The sequence below is a fragment of the Pezoporus flaviventris genome, unplaced genomic scaffold (genome assembly GCF_033815535.1).
Source record: "Pezoporus flaviventris isolate CSIRO_AGI_PZ_B2104156 unplaced genomic scaffold, CSIRO_AGI_Pfla_v1 ptg000285l, whole genome shotgun sequence".
Taxonomy (NCBI): domain Eukaryota; kingdom Metazoa; phylum Chordata; class Aves; order Psittaciformes; family Psittacidae; genus Pezoporus; species Pezoporus flaviventris.
The window spans coordinates 1043808-1057594 of NW_026892832.1; the positions used below are offsets into that span (position 1 = coordinate 1043808).

Consider the following 13787-nt stretch of genomic DNA (forward strand, 5'->3'; position numbering starts at 1 on the left):
ACAACACTGCAAATGCCAAGAATCTTAAAATCATCCTCTTCAAATTTCCCTGCCTCTCCTTGTCAGCGGTCGCCTTGAGATCACCTGTGCTTCCTGCTGCCTGTGCAAAGGTAGCCTTTTCTGACCACAGAGAATATGGAGAGGGCTTTAAAAAAATGCCTTGCTGGTGTAATGTACTGCTTTTTTGCTGACTGTCAAATGCTTAGAGCAGATCTAAAAGAAACCAGAAGGTACCACAGACATGCAGCATGCAGACAGGCCAGGTACAGTCCTGGAAACAACAGACTGGCAGCAAAAAGGAAGAAGCCTGGAGGAAGGCAGCAGTGTGCCTGCATCTTTCACTGCTCAAACCTCCCACCAGCTTTGCCAGCCCAGCCTGAAAGCTCTCTTGACCTGCAGCTATTTGGAGCTCCTTGTGATGACTATATCCAAGTGCACAGCAGCTCAGTGGTGCAAAAAAATACGCTGCAGTAAGGAGAACTATTTATTCCATGTAAAAAATGTAGAAAAAGAAAAATGGTTATCCTTGATGCTTGTAAAAAAAAAAAAAAAAAAATAGCTACCCAAGGCACTTCTGAGGAATCTGTCCCTTACATCACTGTAAGTCATTTCTTTTCTTGCAAGATGGTTTCCCTCAGTGGGCCTCTCCAGGGGAATTTCCAGAGACAGTCCATGCCTCCTGAACACCTCAGGCAGCCAAGTGAAACCACAGCAGGAGACTGCAATGTCATGAAAAACAGAGATCCCTGAAATTTGCCGTGACTGTAGTCCATGCCTGTCTGGCGTTCAAATGTCTCCAAGTTGCTTATTTCCTCATTTAATGGATGTGATAATAAGAGAACAGAGATAAGCAAATGTAACTGACAAAAAGCAGGTGATGATGCACTGAAAACACTCATCAGTAGCTCCTGTATACCAACCCCACCTCTCTCTTCTCACGTTGATCCACTGCATGATCATTCTGTACTCTGGGCAAACAGAAAAAGGATTTTAATGATTCAATTCTTAAGAGCCATTTTGTATCTGAGTCATGTATTTTTGGCATTTCCCTTTCCATTTCCAAGACTTAGCCTTACTGATGGTCAAGATATGCCTGAATTTGAGAGATGTTTCTACTTGCTCCTGGATCCTGTTATCATGAAACTAAGGGTGGCCCTCAAAATTTGCCAAGCTAAGATATCACCACATGAAGTCCATGGAAGTTTAAAATAAAGGAAGGTGGCTTATTTATCTCTGGGTGACACTGTGTCACGCGGAAACAGTCACTGCCATGCCCTGGCACATCCTTCTGTTGAAACTGTTGCTCTCTCAAAACAAGGAGTTTGGTGCAACACAGGGTTGAGGTCCTTACCTAGGAGTCATTGTCAGATCCCTCCTGCCCAAATATTTTAATGCTTACAGAGGACTCTCTAAATACATGCACAAAATACAATCCTATGCAGATAGAAAACCTATCAGCAACAAATAAAAGGAGAGACTGCAAGGAGGACCTCAGCAATCAAAACATTTCTAATAAGGCCCAGGGAGAAGGAAAAGTTTCAGACTTGCCAGCTTGGCCATTTTTCACAGAATGGAAGAAATTAGCAGGAAAAAAAAAAAAAAGGTTAGTTCTATCACCATCACTGCCACCCTGCTAAAAGCAAAAATGTTTCCTATGTAGAATTCTTACTGTCACCATCCTGCCATCTCTAATGCATCTATAACCAAGCATGTGCTTACTAAGTTACAAACTCATATAAGCAACATACAGTGCTCCCTTCCCCTGCCACAGCTAGAACATACTAGCAAGAAAAATGTCATTTTAAGTTCTTCTTCAGACTATGTAATGTGCCTGATTTTGCGGGAGTCAACCAGATCCCCTCTCGCAACACCAGCCTCTCGCATAGTCATCGAAGCGGCAGGGCCAGGCTATGAGGCTGCTGGGAATACATTTTTGCACTCCCACTAATAAAGTACTTCCTGCCAACATCTTTGTTTATGGATGTGTCAGACTCAAAAATCTTCATGTCCACTGAAATATTCCACCATTCCACTAAGAAAGGAAGTGAAAACAAAACTGCTGAAGACTCTGGCATAAAGTATTTATGCTTGGCTGGAATAGAATGTGCCTCTAAATTAATAACCTTAGCCTGCAATACCAGAAATGTGGTCACCTAGATGTAACTTTTACAACATTAAACTCACAGACAATTTACATTTCTACTAGTTAGCATAGGGGTGACAGAAAAGAAAAGCTATTTCTGTGGGAAGCCTGTAAGATGGGTTTTAATGCTGAACACTGCTACAGGAAACCCTGTGAAAAATACCCTGTCCACACATCTCACAGAAACCGTGCTTAAGCCCCCTGGTAGTAGCAATCACATTTAGCACAGTTGTATTTCCATTACATAGAAAGTCTTTACTCCAAAATTTATGTACAGTTTAATCCAATTATTTTCTTCCCCATTTATGCCTGACAATCTGTACTTGCTAGGCCCCTGGCTGGAAATCCAGCTAATCAACTTAAGGGCTAGTAGATAAACCAAAGTTGTCTGTGTTGTCAGCAAACTAAATTTCATGACTATACTCAAGCCTCTGGTAATTAAGGTCACTGGCATCTTCTCGAAATCCAGGGGCAAATAACAAGAACAGGAAAAGGTGCAGCTTGAGTGAAGGCAGAAAGTGCCAGTGGAGATGCTCACAGATTCTATATTCCACTCACTGGGACTGGAGTGTGAGGAATATGGAATCTATGGCTCTATGCAATATTTATATAAATTACATTGTTGATGGGTTTTATCTGCCCACACACACATGATAGTTTTGATTATTTTAACCACAGAATTTTGTTTCCTGCATCAAGCAAACAACGCTCTGTAACTGCCAGACTATTAAGCAAGTGGTATGAGATGTATTGATTTTACAGTGGTAATGATCTTACATTTCTCCATAATGCCTTTTAGGCTTAAGTGTCCTTAGGCACATTAAGAGTTGCACCTATGAAAAAAGCACTTCAGGAATGAATCACCACAGCTGCTTAAGAGGTCATTCCACCATTAAAGAATGTGCAAACGCCAAAAAGCCAAAAGACACTCTCTCCAGCCAAAATTCTTAGCAGCATTTTGGACAGGCTCTAAATACAGTAATAACTAGATCAGATATTAAATAGCCATGCCCTGGGAAAGGTGGAACAAGTACTAAAAAACCTACTGAAACAGTGAATATTTTTGTCATGAAGTTTACCACATAGCTGGTGCAGCAAAAAGAGCTGTACAAGCAAGTATGACGTTAATGTATAACTGTACTGAAAGCTTTGGCTTAAAACCTGGCTGTTGACAAAAGCAGTTCGTCAAGACACCAATTTTCTCTCCTGTGAGAAGCAAGAAGATAATGCTTCACACAACAATGTCATTTGTTAATTGAATTGTGGATTTACTTACATACTCAGGATGCAAATGCAGCATCTGAGTTATCAAAATCACTGCAGCTCCCACTCCTGTTAACTCCTACCTAGGTTCTAATCTGTGACCAACCTTCTGAACCAAAGATCACACCTCAGATCCTGTCTTCACTAGAGGTTTTCTGCCTGCCCTCAAACAAGTCATGTCACTGTTTTGTGTCGTGTGTTCTTGCCTGCATATGGACATTCTTGACATTCTGAGGGCTTCTTAGGGATACAGTTATGAATTGTATAGAACCTCAAGGAGAATGGAGCAGAGCACTACGTGAGGACTTTCATTAGCTGAAGAACTACAACAAAAGAGAGAGGAGGGTCAGAAGAACTTCGATCCTTTTCCTTCTCAGACAAAAAACCTGTAATCACTCTTAAAATCACTCACGGGTTAGGAGTGAAGGCTCAGAACTAAACTTCACCCCGGACCTACAGAACACGTAATGCCTCTGGTGAAGGAAGCTGCTTACCGCCTGAGTGCGTTTGTCAGTTCAGCAGTCACTTCACTCTCATCATATGGACTCAGCTCACCTAGTGTTAATGCTGTTGCTGCTGCGGTGCCATCACTGCCTTCCTGAGAAATGAGGAAAGGCCATCAAAGTTAAAGTTATGTACCACCTTAATGGGAAAACTCTGGAAACTTCTTAGTTTGCAGCTACTTTTAAAATGAAGGTGAAATAAACATCACAGTGTCACAGCAACATGGCAAGTCTATCAACATAGTACGAAATGGACTAAATGGATTAACACTTCACAAATCCTTCTAAATGTTTCCTAAACCACCACAGCTCACTGATTTGCAGAATTCTGCTATAGCGTGCATAACTGTTACTGCATTTTATTACTTTGGACACCAGAGTTGAAACAAAGCAGCACTGGATCTAACAATTCAGATGATGCTTTGCCAGAAACAAAACAGAAAAACAATTATACACTACCCCTGAAGTTTGTTTTTTAACACATTACTGAGGCTTTCTGGAGACACAGCACTAAACAACCAGATAAATTTTTTTCTAGGAATCACTATTTATGCAAATTCTTAATGTAAATACAGAAATCTGTTTATTTTGCATTATACTGAGGTGGAACAAATTCTTCATTCTCGAATTATTACAAACTGTCTGACTAGGAAAAAGAGATTGTCATTACAATGCTCTAACTGCTTAATTGAAATGGTATTTTGCTTAGACTCTCTTCCAGTGTTCCCAGTGAATGGCAACAGGCAAAACACAAGATGTTCAGCCACAGTAGCTTGTATATTTGGCAGGAATGGCTCTGTGGTGCTCCTCCCCAAAAATGACCATCTTATTTTAGCCTGGCTTAACAGTATTTCTGAAAAGTTCTCATAAATTACACCACTGAAAGGATCACCTAACAACTGCAGAAGAGAGAAAAGACATAGCCAAAAGAAGAGAATTATTAAAATGCTAAAGGCAAGAGGTATAATAAATTGTGTTAATGTCAATTTTAGACATTTGTTTGACTCCTGACCTTGCCCAGTTTGTCTTTGCTTCCGCTGCTCGTTGAGCTGAGAGACCTCATCCTCTCTTCTTTTTGCTCTTCCACTTCAGACTTCAAGTGCTCAATATGGATTAGGTAGGCCTGCTCCTGGGCCTCTCGAGTGCTCAGTTTCAATTCCAATGCCTTCTTCTCCTTCTCCAGCAGGTAAAGCTGTGCCTTAAGCTCTGCCATCTCCTCCTGTTGAAGAAACATTATCAGCATGCTGCTTCATGAGATTACATACCTAAAGGAAGAAGTTAAACAAGATTTTCATTCACTCCTATTACTTGAGTGTTCTTTCCATGGGGAACACAATCAGCATCCAGAAGGCTTTTTATAATCACATGGTGTATTTGTCAATGGATCAGGATATCTTGAGACTGAGTATGATGAGCTGTGCCATCCTTTAATCAGCCTCAAATAACCTCACAGGCAACAGACCAGCTAATCTGGCGCTGAAATTAGAGTAGAGGGATCACAGAGGGTTGTGACAGCTGCTGAAATTTCTTTGGTTGTACTTTGCCCTTCCTTCAGAGACCACTGCCCTAAAACCAGTGTCTGACTTTCTTGTCAAACACCTCCCTAAATGCCAGATTCCAACTTCTTATTAATACCTAATAATTAAGAGTTGGTTTATCTCATTACAGTGGAACAGGTTTGAGGGACAAGGACAGCAGACACAGATCATATATTCTTGCCTCATAATACCAGCCTCTGTAGTAGAATGCACTAGTCAAAAAGGGCAACTGATATCCATTTTTAGTTTTTCTCTTCTAGATGGTTAGAATCACACCTACACACAACAATTGCAATTCACAAAATTGCACTCACATTCTTCCCATGAATATGATCCACAGAAGATGGACATAGGTACTTTGTAGAAAGAAGCTCAATTCTGAAAGCTAATTCTTGTGTCACTCCAGTATTAATGGCTGACAACTATTTAACACAACACTTGCTGGTGGTACAGACTTCTGCCCTAACATCTGCTCTGACAGTGTTAGTCATGAGTGCAGTGTGACTCTTCTTTCAGCACTTGCTTCCAGCTTCCCATGAAAAGCAGAGGATGGGTGTCCTGAACAAGAAGACTCTTCGCGTTTAACAACACTTCAGCAAAGTTTCTTCCACAAAATGTCCCAGGACAACCCATCATCTGCAAAACACTAAAGAGACAGACATAAAGGGATAAACATAATTTACATTATGTGTTTAAAACCACTATCAAACAAAATGACTGCCAAAAAGACTGCCCTGAATCATGTTCTCACTGTTGAGCTTGACATGCCCTAGGTCACCGCATGGGTGAATACTGAGTTAATGCAGCCATTTTCTGTATCAGGGTTCATTTCTAGACTTGGTCACTATGCAAACATCTCTGAAAAATAGAATTTTCTTGTTGGTGGCCAGAATTTTGAAACAGAAAAAAATATCTGAGTCACAAAGACATTACAGGTTGTCAGTTTACCTTCAAAAATAATGCTTTTGGTATTATATGCATTATTAACAAAGATTGTACAAACAGGTATCTTGGCACATATTTGGACCAACTTTTTCTGTAGAAGAAAATCTACATCCCTACCATGTGATGTCTGGATTAAGCATAAGCAGTGCACAAAGGTGTAGACAGTTACAATAGCATACAGGAATCTCAGGTGATCATTGGATTATTCAGAATTACCAACCATGCAAAAACAAAATCCATATCCTAAATTCCTCCAAGATTGGAAAGATTCATATGAGCTTTAAAATCACTCCCTTAGTCATCTATTTATTTGTGAACTGCGGATTAGCAGCACAATCAGTTTCATCCAATGTGGTTTACAGAAATCTAGTTGTTAGGCAAATTTAACCATCAAGTTCCTTTGTCTACAGCAAAAATGTAAACAATACTGATACATAATGATGAGGCAATTTAATTACAGAATTTGAACTGGTATACTCAAGTGGACATATTTAGCTTCTTAAGCCTATTTCTAAAGCCATTAATCTACTTAGCCTGCTTAGTGAAGGCTGAGAAGTAATTTGAGTATTTTGGCATGTACGTGAATACTCTTGATAAAGGGCTATCTATGCGGGAGGGTCACGTAAAGATTCTCCCAGGTTGGAAGCTGAAGTTAGGCAAATTCAGCCTAGAAATCAGGGACATTAATTTCCTAAAAAAAAAGGTGAACTTAGCCACTGCAACAATGGATCTATGGAACTGATGTTTCCCATCAGTTGAGAGTTTCAACTTAATGACTGGATGTTTGTTTGTACTACATATCCTAGCTGAACATAAATTTGAGGATCAATGGTTAACTTATTTGTTTATGAAGACAGTAAGTTTTTGACATCTTATATGAATTCACAAATTTGTACCCTGTCCCAGAAGACATAGCATGGACTCCAAAAGCTCTCCACATGTGTTAGCTTCCTTGTACCAAGGCAATGTGACTTTGAAATAGAGAAGCAAAGACAAAGCAGGGCAAAACCATCAACCTCTGTCGTAAAGAGTGGAAAGGGAAAGAGCAGCAAGGGATGGAAAGGCTGAAGTTAAAAGCTGAGGATTCTGATATGGATACATATAATCTGTGAGGATGGGTGGCAAAAGTCACATTTCACCTGGGAAAATTTAAGTAGCTCAGATTAACTTTCAGAGTTCATTATTCCTTACACATGCAGCATCTTCTTCCATGAAAACACATTTTCTAAAGATAGTGTCTAAATTTCATTTCAATGACAACATCACCTTTGTATTTCCTTTATTTTTTTCTTTTTCTTCCCCCCCCCCCCCACCCCTTCCCCCAGTTACTGGGTGCTGGTGAAATATTTGCAGTTTAACCTATCTGTTCCTTCAGGGTGTGGACCTAAAGTGGCATTTACAAAATGAAACCCCGAAGGAGGTTGCAAGTAGTCACTCTTCCAGTTTTTTTGCAGAAGACTTACACAAGCTGTTCAAATTCACAAGCTTCAAGCACTAAATCTACCAGTAAGGATTAATTAACTGAATATTGAGGAATATTATGTACTTGCAGTCATACTGTAATTCTGAATTTGGGTGAAAACTTGATGACAATTAAACAACACCCCAACATAATCAACATAATCAGAAACACCACATAATTCTCAAAATTCAAACTGGTACTGGATGTGGTCATGCCAGAATAAAACAGCATTGACTCTTATGTGGCAAAAAATTCTAAAAGTCATGAAAAGGGGATTCTCAAAGGATCACAGTACACAAGGTAGAATATACCAGCCTTCAGAAGTAAAACAGGTATCAGAGCAGATAAATGCCATGCTCTAGTTAACTGTGTTTTACTACATACAAGAGCATGAAATGTTGTAACAAAGGTGGACAAGAGGATTCTTAACATTTTCTGCAGAGAGTCTGTAGTCTCAAAGCACATTATGAGCAGTATTATCACAACCTGTACACAGAAGAGGAAAAACTACCAGTGTAGAAAGCTAAGACTTATCTACATTACGTACTTTGAAATGCAGAAAGGCTGAAAATGAAGAATTTTTTACACCCATCAGAATTAATCTCCTTCCTAACTGGGGCACGACAACAACTGACCTCAAAGCAAGCCCATTAAATGATGACAAACCACAGACCAGAATGCATTTGGAAATGTAATTAATTACTGCTTGAAGCAAAGATTTGCATTCTATAGCAGTTCTGGAGAAACACTACGTCTTACACTCTGGATAAAAAATAAAGAAATAAAATAAATAAAAAGAAATAAACAGGGCAACAGAAAAACCATCTTCAAATCATCTTTTTATGGATAATTTTCATCAGTAATGAAGAATTAATGGTATAAAGGAACTTTCAGAATATTATCAGCGTAACAGATAGAAGAAATAAAACAATAAATCTGGACATCAGTTTTTACAAGGATTCATTAAATGAAACATGCTAAAAGATGCAGCAGAGATCCCAACACAAATACAAGTTTCAGAAAGACAGCAGCAGGTGTAAGACCCAGCAATGCAGAAAATCCTTGAGTAGCTTAATCAAGCTGTACCATCCTTGCTGGTTGATGAAAAGCCAAGACACTCAGAAAGCCAAGACATCCATGAGTTCTGCCCGTAGGTTCAGCTATGTTATAACTTGTTGAACATGAGTGAGGTGCAATGCAGACCTAAGCCACAACCATAAATGCTAATAGGTAGCACATCCTCTTGGGACCAAAGCAAGCAGAGTGTTGCTGTGCCTTTTCTAATGCTTTATGCATAGAAGAAGGGTATGAATTTCTTGTTTCTATAGCAGGAGAGCACTTACCAACAAATCTATCGCAAGTTTTGACAAACCTGAGTTTTCACTATGTCCCTTTCAGAAATGCAGGAACTCCCTGAAGTCATGATTTTCAGAAAGTGCAACAAATTATAACAAATAACAATGCTACCAGTTTTTCTGAACCAGAAAGGACTTAAGGTGACTTCAGCTACCTGTGTAAAATGCATGGATTAGCACTGTGCACAAACCAATCAAGAAGAAAGATTTCTTTTTCTTCTAGGGACAATTTCTCTAGTGAAAACCCAATGTGCTAGGTAAAGTCAAAAGTTATGAGTGTAAAAAACAAGTTACAGGATTTAGTGAACAAAAGGATTACCAGCACTCAAAACTGTAGCAGAAATTATGATATGCAATTGTTGGTGTCCCTGCCAGGTCAGGGAATGCCAGAGCACTAATTGCAAAGGACAGCTCTGCAGTTTGCCTTTACCTATCAATTTAAAGATAGAACTGTGTATAAGAGATTTCACAGAAGATCTGGATGCAAAAGAGGAGATGTAAGTGTGATATCTGAAATATGCATATAATTATCTATGAATATTTTCCAGTACATCTTGAATGCTTTAACTGTGGGGAATATATTGCTGTTGGCCACAATATATTCTAACAACTAAAACAACTTTAAATCTTCTGACTGGTAACAGGTAATCTTTTTTCTTTGAACTTCAAATATTGAATGCATTATTGCAAAATTGTATTGTCATCATGGAAAAAACAGTACCACTAAGAAAGAACAAAGTTATCATTTCTAGACTTAGGCAGCAGCAGCACATCGGAACGAAAATCTATAGCTTTAGGAGTTTATAAAATTATTGGGATTTGCTGTTATACATGATACATCACCTAATATATTCTGCCATTAGCTGACTAAAACAGGACTTGTCAATATGCAGAAATTAAACTTATTTAAACTGAACAAAATCCAGACAACTTCTAAATGCAGTCATGTGCTTGTATGAGGCTTGCTTTCCTTTGATATGCTCCTGTGTTTTAGTTCACCTCACTCAATACAGAAGCCAAATTTAAAATGACATGAGCTCTATACCTGGTCAACAAAGGTCAGTTTTTCTTAATAACCTCTTTAGAATTCTATGTATAAACCAGGCCTGAAGGACCAGTGTTTTCTCCAAAAACTGTGTTACTGCAAATCACTACACACTATACTCTTTGTTCAGACTCTGAACTAAGCTACAGATTGCAACACAGTGCCTGGAACAGCTCTGGACTTGTGACCGACCACTCGAGAGCATTAGGGATGATAGCTTCTGACCATCCTCCCATGACAACATTAGAAAGAGGTAAATTTGTTCTGCTTCAGTTCACAAATATTCAAGATACACATTTGCAAGCTTGTAGGGAACTGTCTCTTGGGAAGTTCTCTATCATGCCTTTGGCTACCCTGAAGCAACTCAGCTGCCACATCTCTCAGGGAGAGCACCATTTGTCAAGCAGACCATTCCAAGTTCAGAGCCATGGATGAAGTCTTCACCTAATTCAAAACACACGTACTTTGCCAGTATTAACGCACTGCTTCTCACTTTCTGACTACTGGGTGTTCAGCCCTGATTATTTGCTTTACTGAAGCTACCCTTTATTACCCAGTGATCCCTGTTAAAGCATCCCACATGTGTGACTGAAAGTGTTTTGGAGCAGTTTTGTAGGGGCATTGTCAGCAGTGAAGTGAGCCAGTTGGATATAAATAAAATACCTTCATTGCCATAAGTTCCTGCATCAAGACTGCATTTTCCAGGTCTAGCCTCTGGCTGTCTCCTCGAGGTTTAACGTCATAACTAAGGGGATCAATGTGGACGCTTTCCAGCTCCAGCATTGTCAGTTTCACTGCTGCTCTGTCATTTTTCAACTGCTGTATGTAATCCTTCAGTCGTTGCTCATCCTCCTTTGTAAATTCCGTATCACAACTGCTTGCAGTTGAGCTGGTAGTACTGGAAAGAGAAAACAGTATTTTAAGAAAGTCTGGAACAAAATCTGCATTTTTTCATCAACTTCTGCCCCCTCCCCCCCCCCCCCCCCCATCCTGAGTAGTTCATCAACACATCTGAGTCTTAAAAGTTCAGAGAAAGGACACACACAGCACGAACTGGATGCTGCAATGCTCAGAAGATGCAGAGGGGTATGACAAATTCAGAAAATAAATTAATTCTCTAAGCTGCTTGAGAAAATTTAATCATGTGACAATTTCCCTGCAAAGCCGAGTATTTAGTGACACATAACTGAAGTCCTTTTTCTGGAATCATGTCTTCTGAAACCAGATTTTTAATTAAAAATCTGAAAATAAATAGCTACTGAAGATTTCTTAGCAGTACCCTAGCACAGCAAGCTTCTCTGCTGCTCATACCCTAAGTCTTCATCTTCTTTGGAAAGAAGCATCTGCTAAAAAAGAAAGAAGCAGGCCAGACTTCATTGATCTTTGCTGATAGCAATATACATTATGAGCTTAGACATTTTTAATGGACACTTGCAGGAATCAACCAGAGCAGAATTACACTGGTAATTGTCAGGAGTACACTGACATTCTTTAAATTCATGTTAAGATGTATTCTTCAGTTCATTGACATTCTTTCAGGGCTGGAGGGCTTATAACTCCTAAGTTAGTAAAAATTTTTAACAAAAAGTCACCATCAGATTTGGCAGAACTTCTCCTATCTACAAACAAATGACTGCCCATTAGTCTGCCCCACAAATCTTTGCACAGAGATCACACAAAGTGAGAACTAATGCCTTAGAGAAAGGGTGGCTCAATGCTGCCTAGCCACTTACACACGTGCCAGTGCTGCAGGGGGCCGAGACTGATACCGTCATAGCATTCCAGGGCTCAATATAATTGCAATAACACTAAAAGGAAAATAAAATACCATGCTGTTTCTATAACCTCACTCAAAGCTGCCCGCTGTCTCCTGAGGTCCTGTAATCAGATGCCGGGTGAGAGATAAGTCATCCATTAACTGCTTGTCTGGAATGCTAGATGATCTCAGTTATCAGCAAAAATAATTTTCTATGATGTCAATTTGCACTGCTGTTCAACGTTTTTGTAAGAATTAAAAAGCCCTACCTGCTACATGTTGTAGGAATCAGGATGAATCCTAAAACATATTATGCATGTGAAAAAGGGGAAACCTATCAAGATAGGCTTGATTTTTCTCTTTTTCTTTTGGTTCTACTGCAGCTAAAGCTGAATTGATTTTTAAGTGCCTCTAATTGTCAATCTTCCCACAAATTCCAAGCACAGCCTTGGAGGAGATGGAGAATTGGCAGGTCTACAAACACTTTTCAAAATCCTTCCCTCTCATGAAGTATCGCATTACAGTTCTTTACCACAGTTTTATCTATCAATTCCCCATTTTTTACTTCCTCTTCTTAGGGGTAATAGGTGCCATATTTACCACAAGTGTAGACTGGTCTTTGCTTTTGTCTTCTGCCATTACTATCTGCAGTGAAGCTAAAAACACCCAGTACATAAAACCCCTTCCAGACTGAAACAAATCTGTGTTCACAGAATGGTTTGGGTTGGCATACTTAGCTTTTCATTAGAGAATCTTGAAATAGTAAAGCAAGATTTACTGAATCTAAAGCTGTCTTTCTAAAGTAGATAGTGATTAAAAAATCATATGGATAACAATATGAGAAATACTTAATTCTGTACCAAAGTCACGTTGCAAGTTTTCTCAGCACCCAAAGCAATTGCACCGTTTTTCTGGATTAAATACAAAACAGCTGCTGTTGGAGGAAGAACAACTTTTAAAACCTACATGGGCTTCAAATCTTGGGACACAAAAGCGCTCATCTCATTTAGCATCAAGATTTCACCCAGAAGATTGGAAGCAGTATGTGATGCAGAAAGCTGGGGTACAAAGCCTACTTTGGACTGTTGTGAAAATAAGACTGAGTGATGAGGGATGGAAACACACTGAACTCCCACAGAACAGCTCTGCCATCCACCAAAAGCCCGATCATATACCTCCCCATAATGCTAGTCCATTGCTGCACTATTTAAGGCCCACAGCTGGTGAGCGTATAAACTTGAGTTTCAGATATTGTTCTCTGTTCTTAAGAGCACTCAGGACAAAGGAAAACAGACTGGCAGAATGCATATATAGTATAATGCATCCATCCAAAAACCACATGAAACTCTTGCAAAAGATGTGCAGTTTCTCATGTCTGAAGCATATAGTTAAAGGACAGAGAAAGGATCATCATTTCCTCACACCTGGAGGGAACACAACAACAATCTGCTCATTGGTACTGTATTCATAACAAGTAAGAGAAATGTTCTTCCCACTTGCTTCATCCCTCCAGTCTTTTATAATGATGACATGCCTGGATGATGTCAATTTGCATATACAGCCTGTGGAAAATATGTAGATCAATATAGCATAATGTGCAGTTTTATTTGCTGGCATGCGTGTGTGTGTTCACATGCACATGTGTGTTCACATGCACTTGTGTGTATATGAAACTCAGCAGATGGATAAAGTGAGGCTTCCAACAGTGCCTATTTGTGAGTAACTTCAGTACATTACAAAATTTTGCCCATAAAATTCTATAAGCTTCAGTTAATCT

The 13787-nt window shown here is 39.4% G+C and overlaps 1 protein-coding gene across 1 annotated transcript in view; it reads right to left on the reverse strand.

The window, feature by feature from the left end:
• MCC (MCC regulator of WNT signaling pathway) overlaps positions 1-13787 on the reverse strand; it is a gene marked incomplete at its 5' end in the record, with an annotated part of 49160 nt that overhangs the window by 6966 nt on the left and 28407 nt on the right. Inside the window, 3 exons of the mRNA XM_061443080.1 lie at positions 3901-4004; positions 4922-5128; positions 10918-11152. Of these exons, the coding sequence (XP_061299064.1) occupies positions 3901-4004; positions 4922-5128; positions 10918-11152 (546 nt within the window). The remainder of the gene's footprint in view (positions 1-3900; positions 4005-4921; positions 5129-10917; positions 11153-13787) is intronic.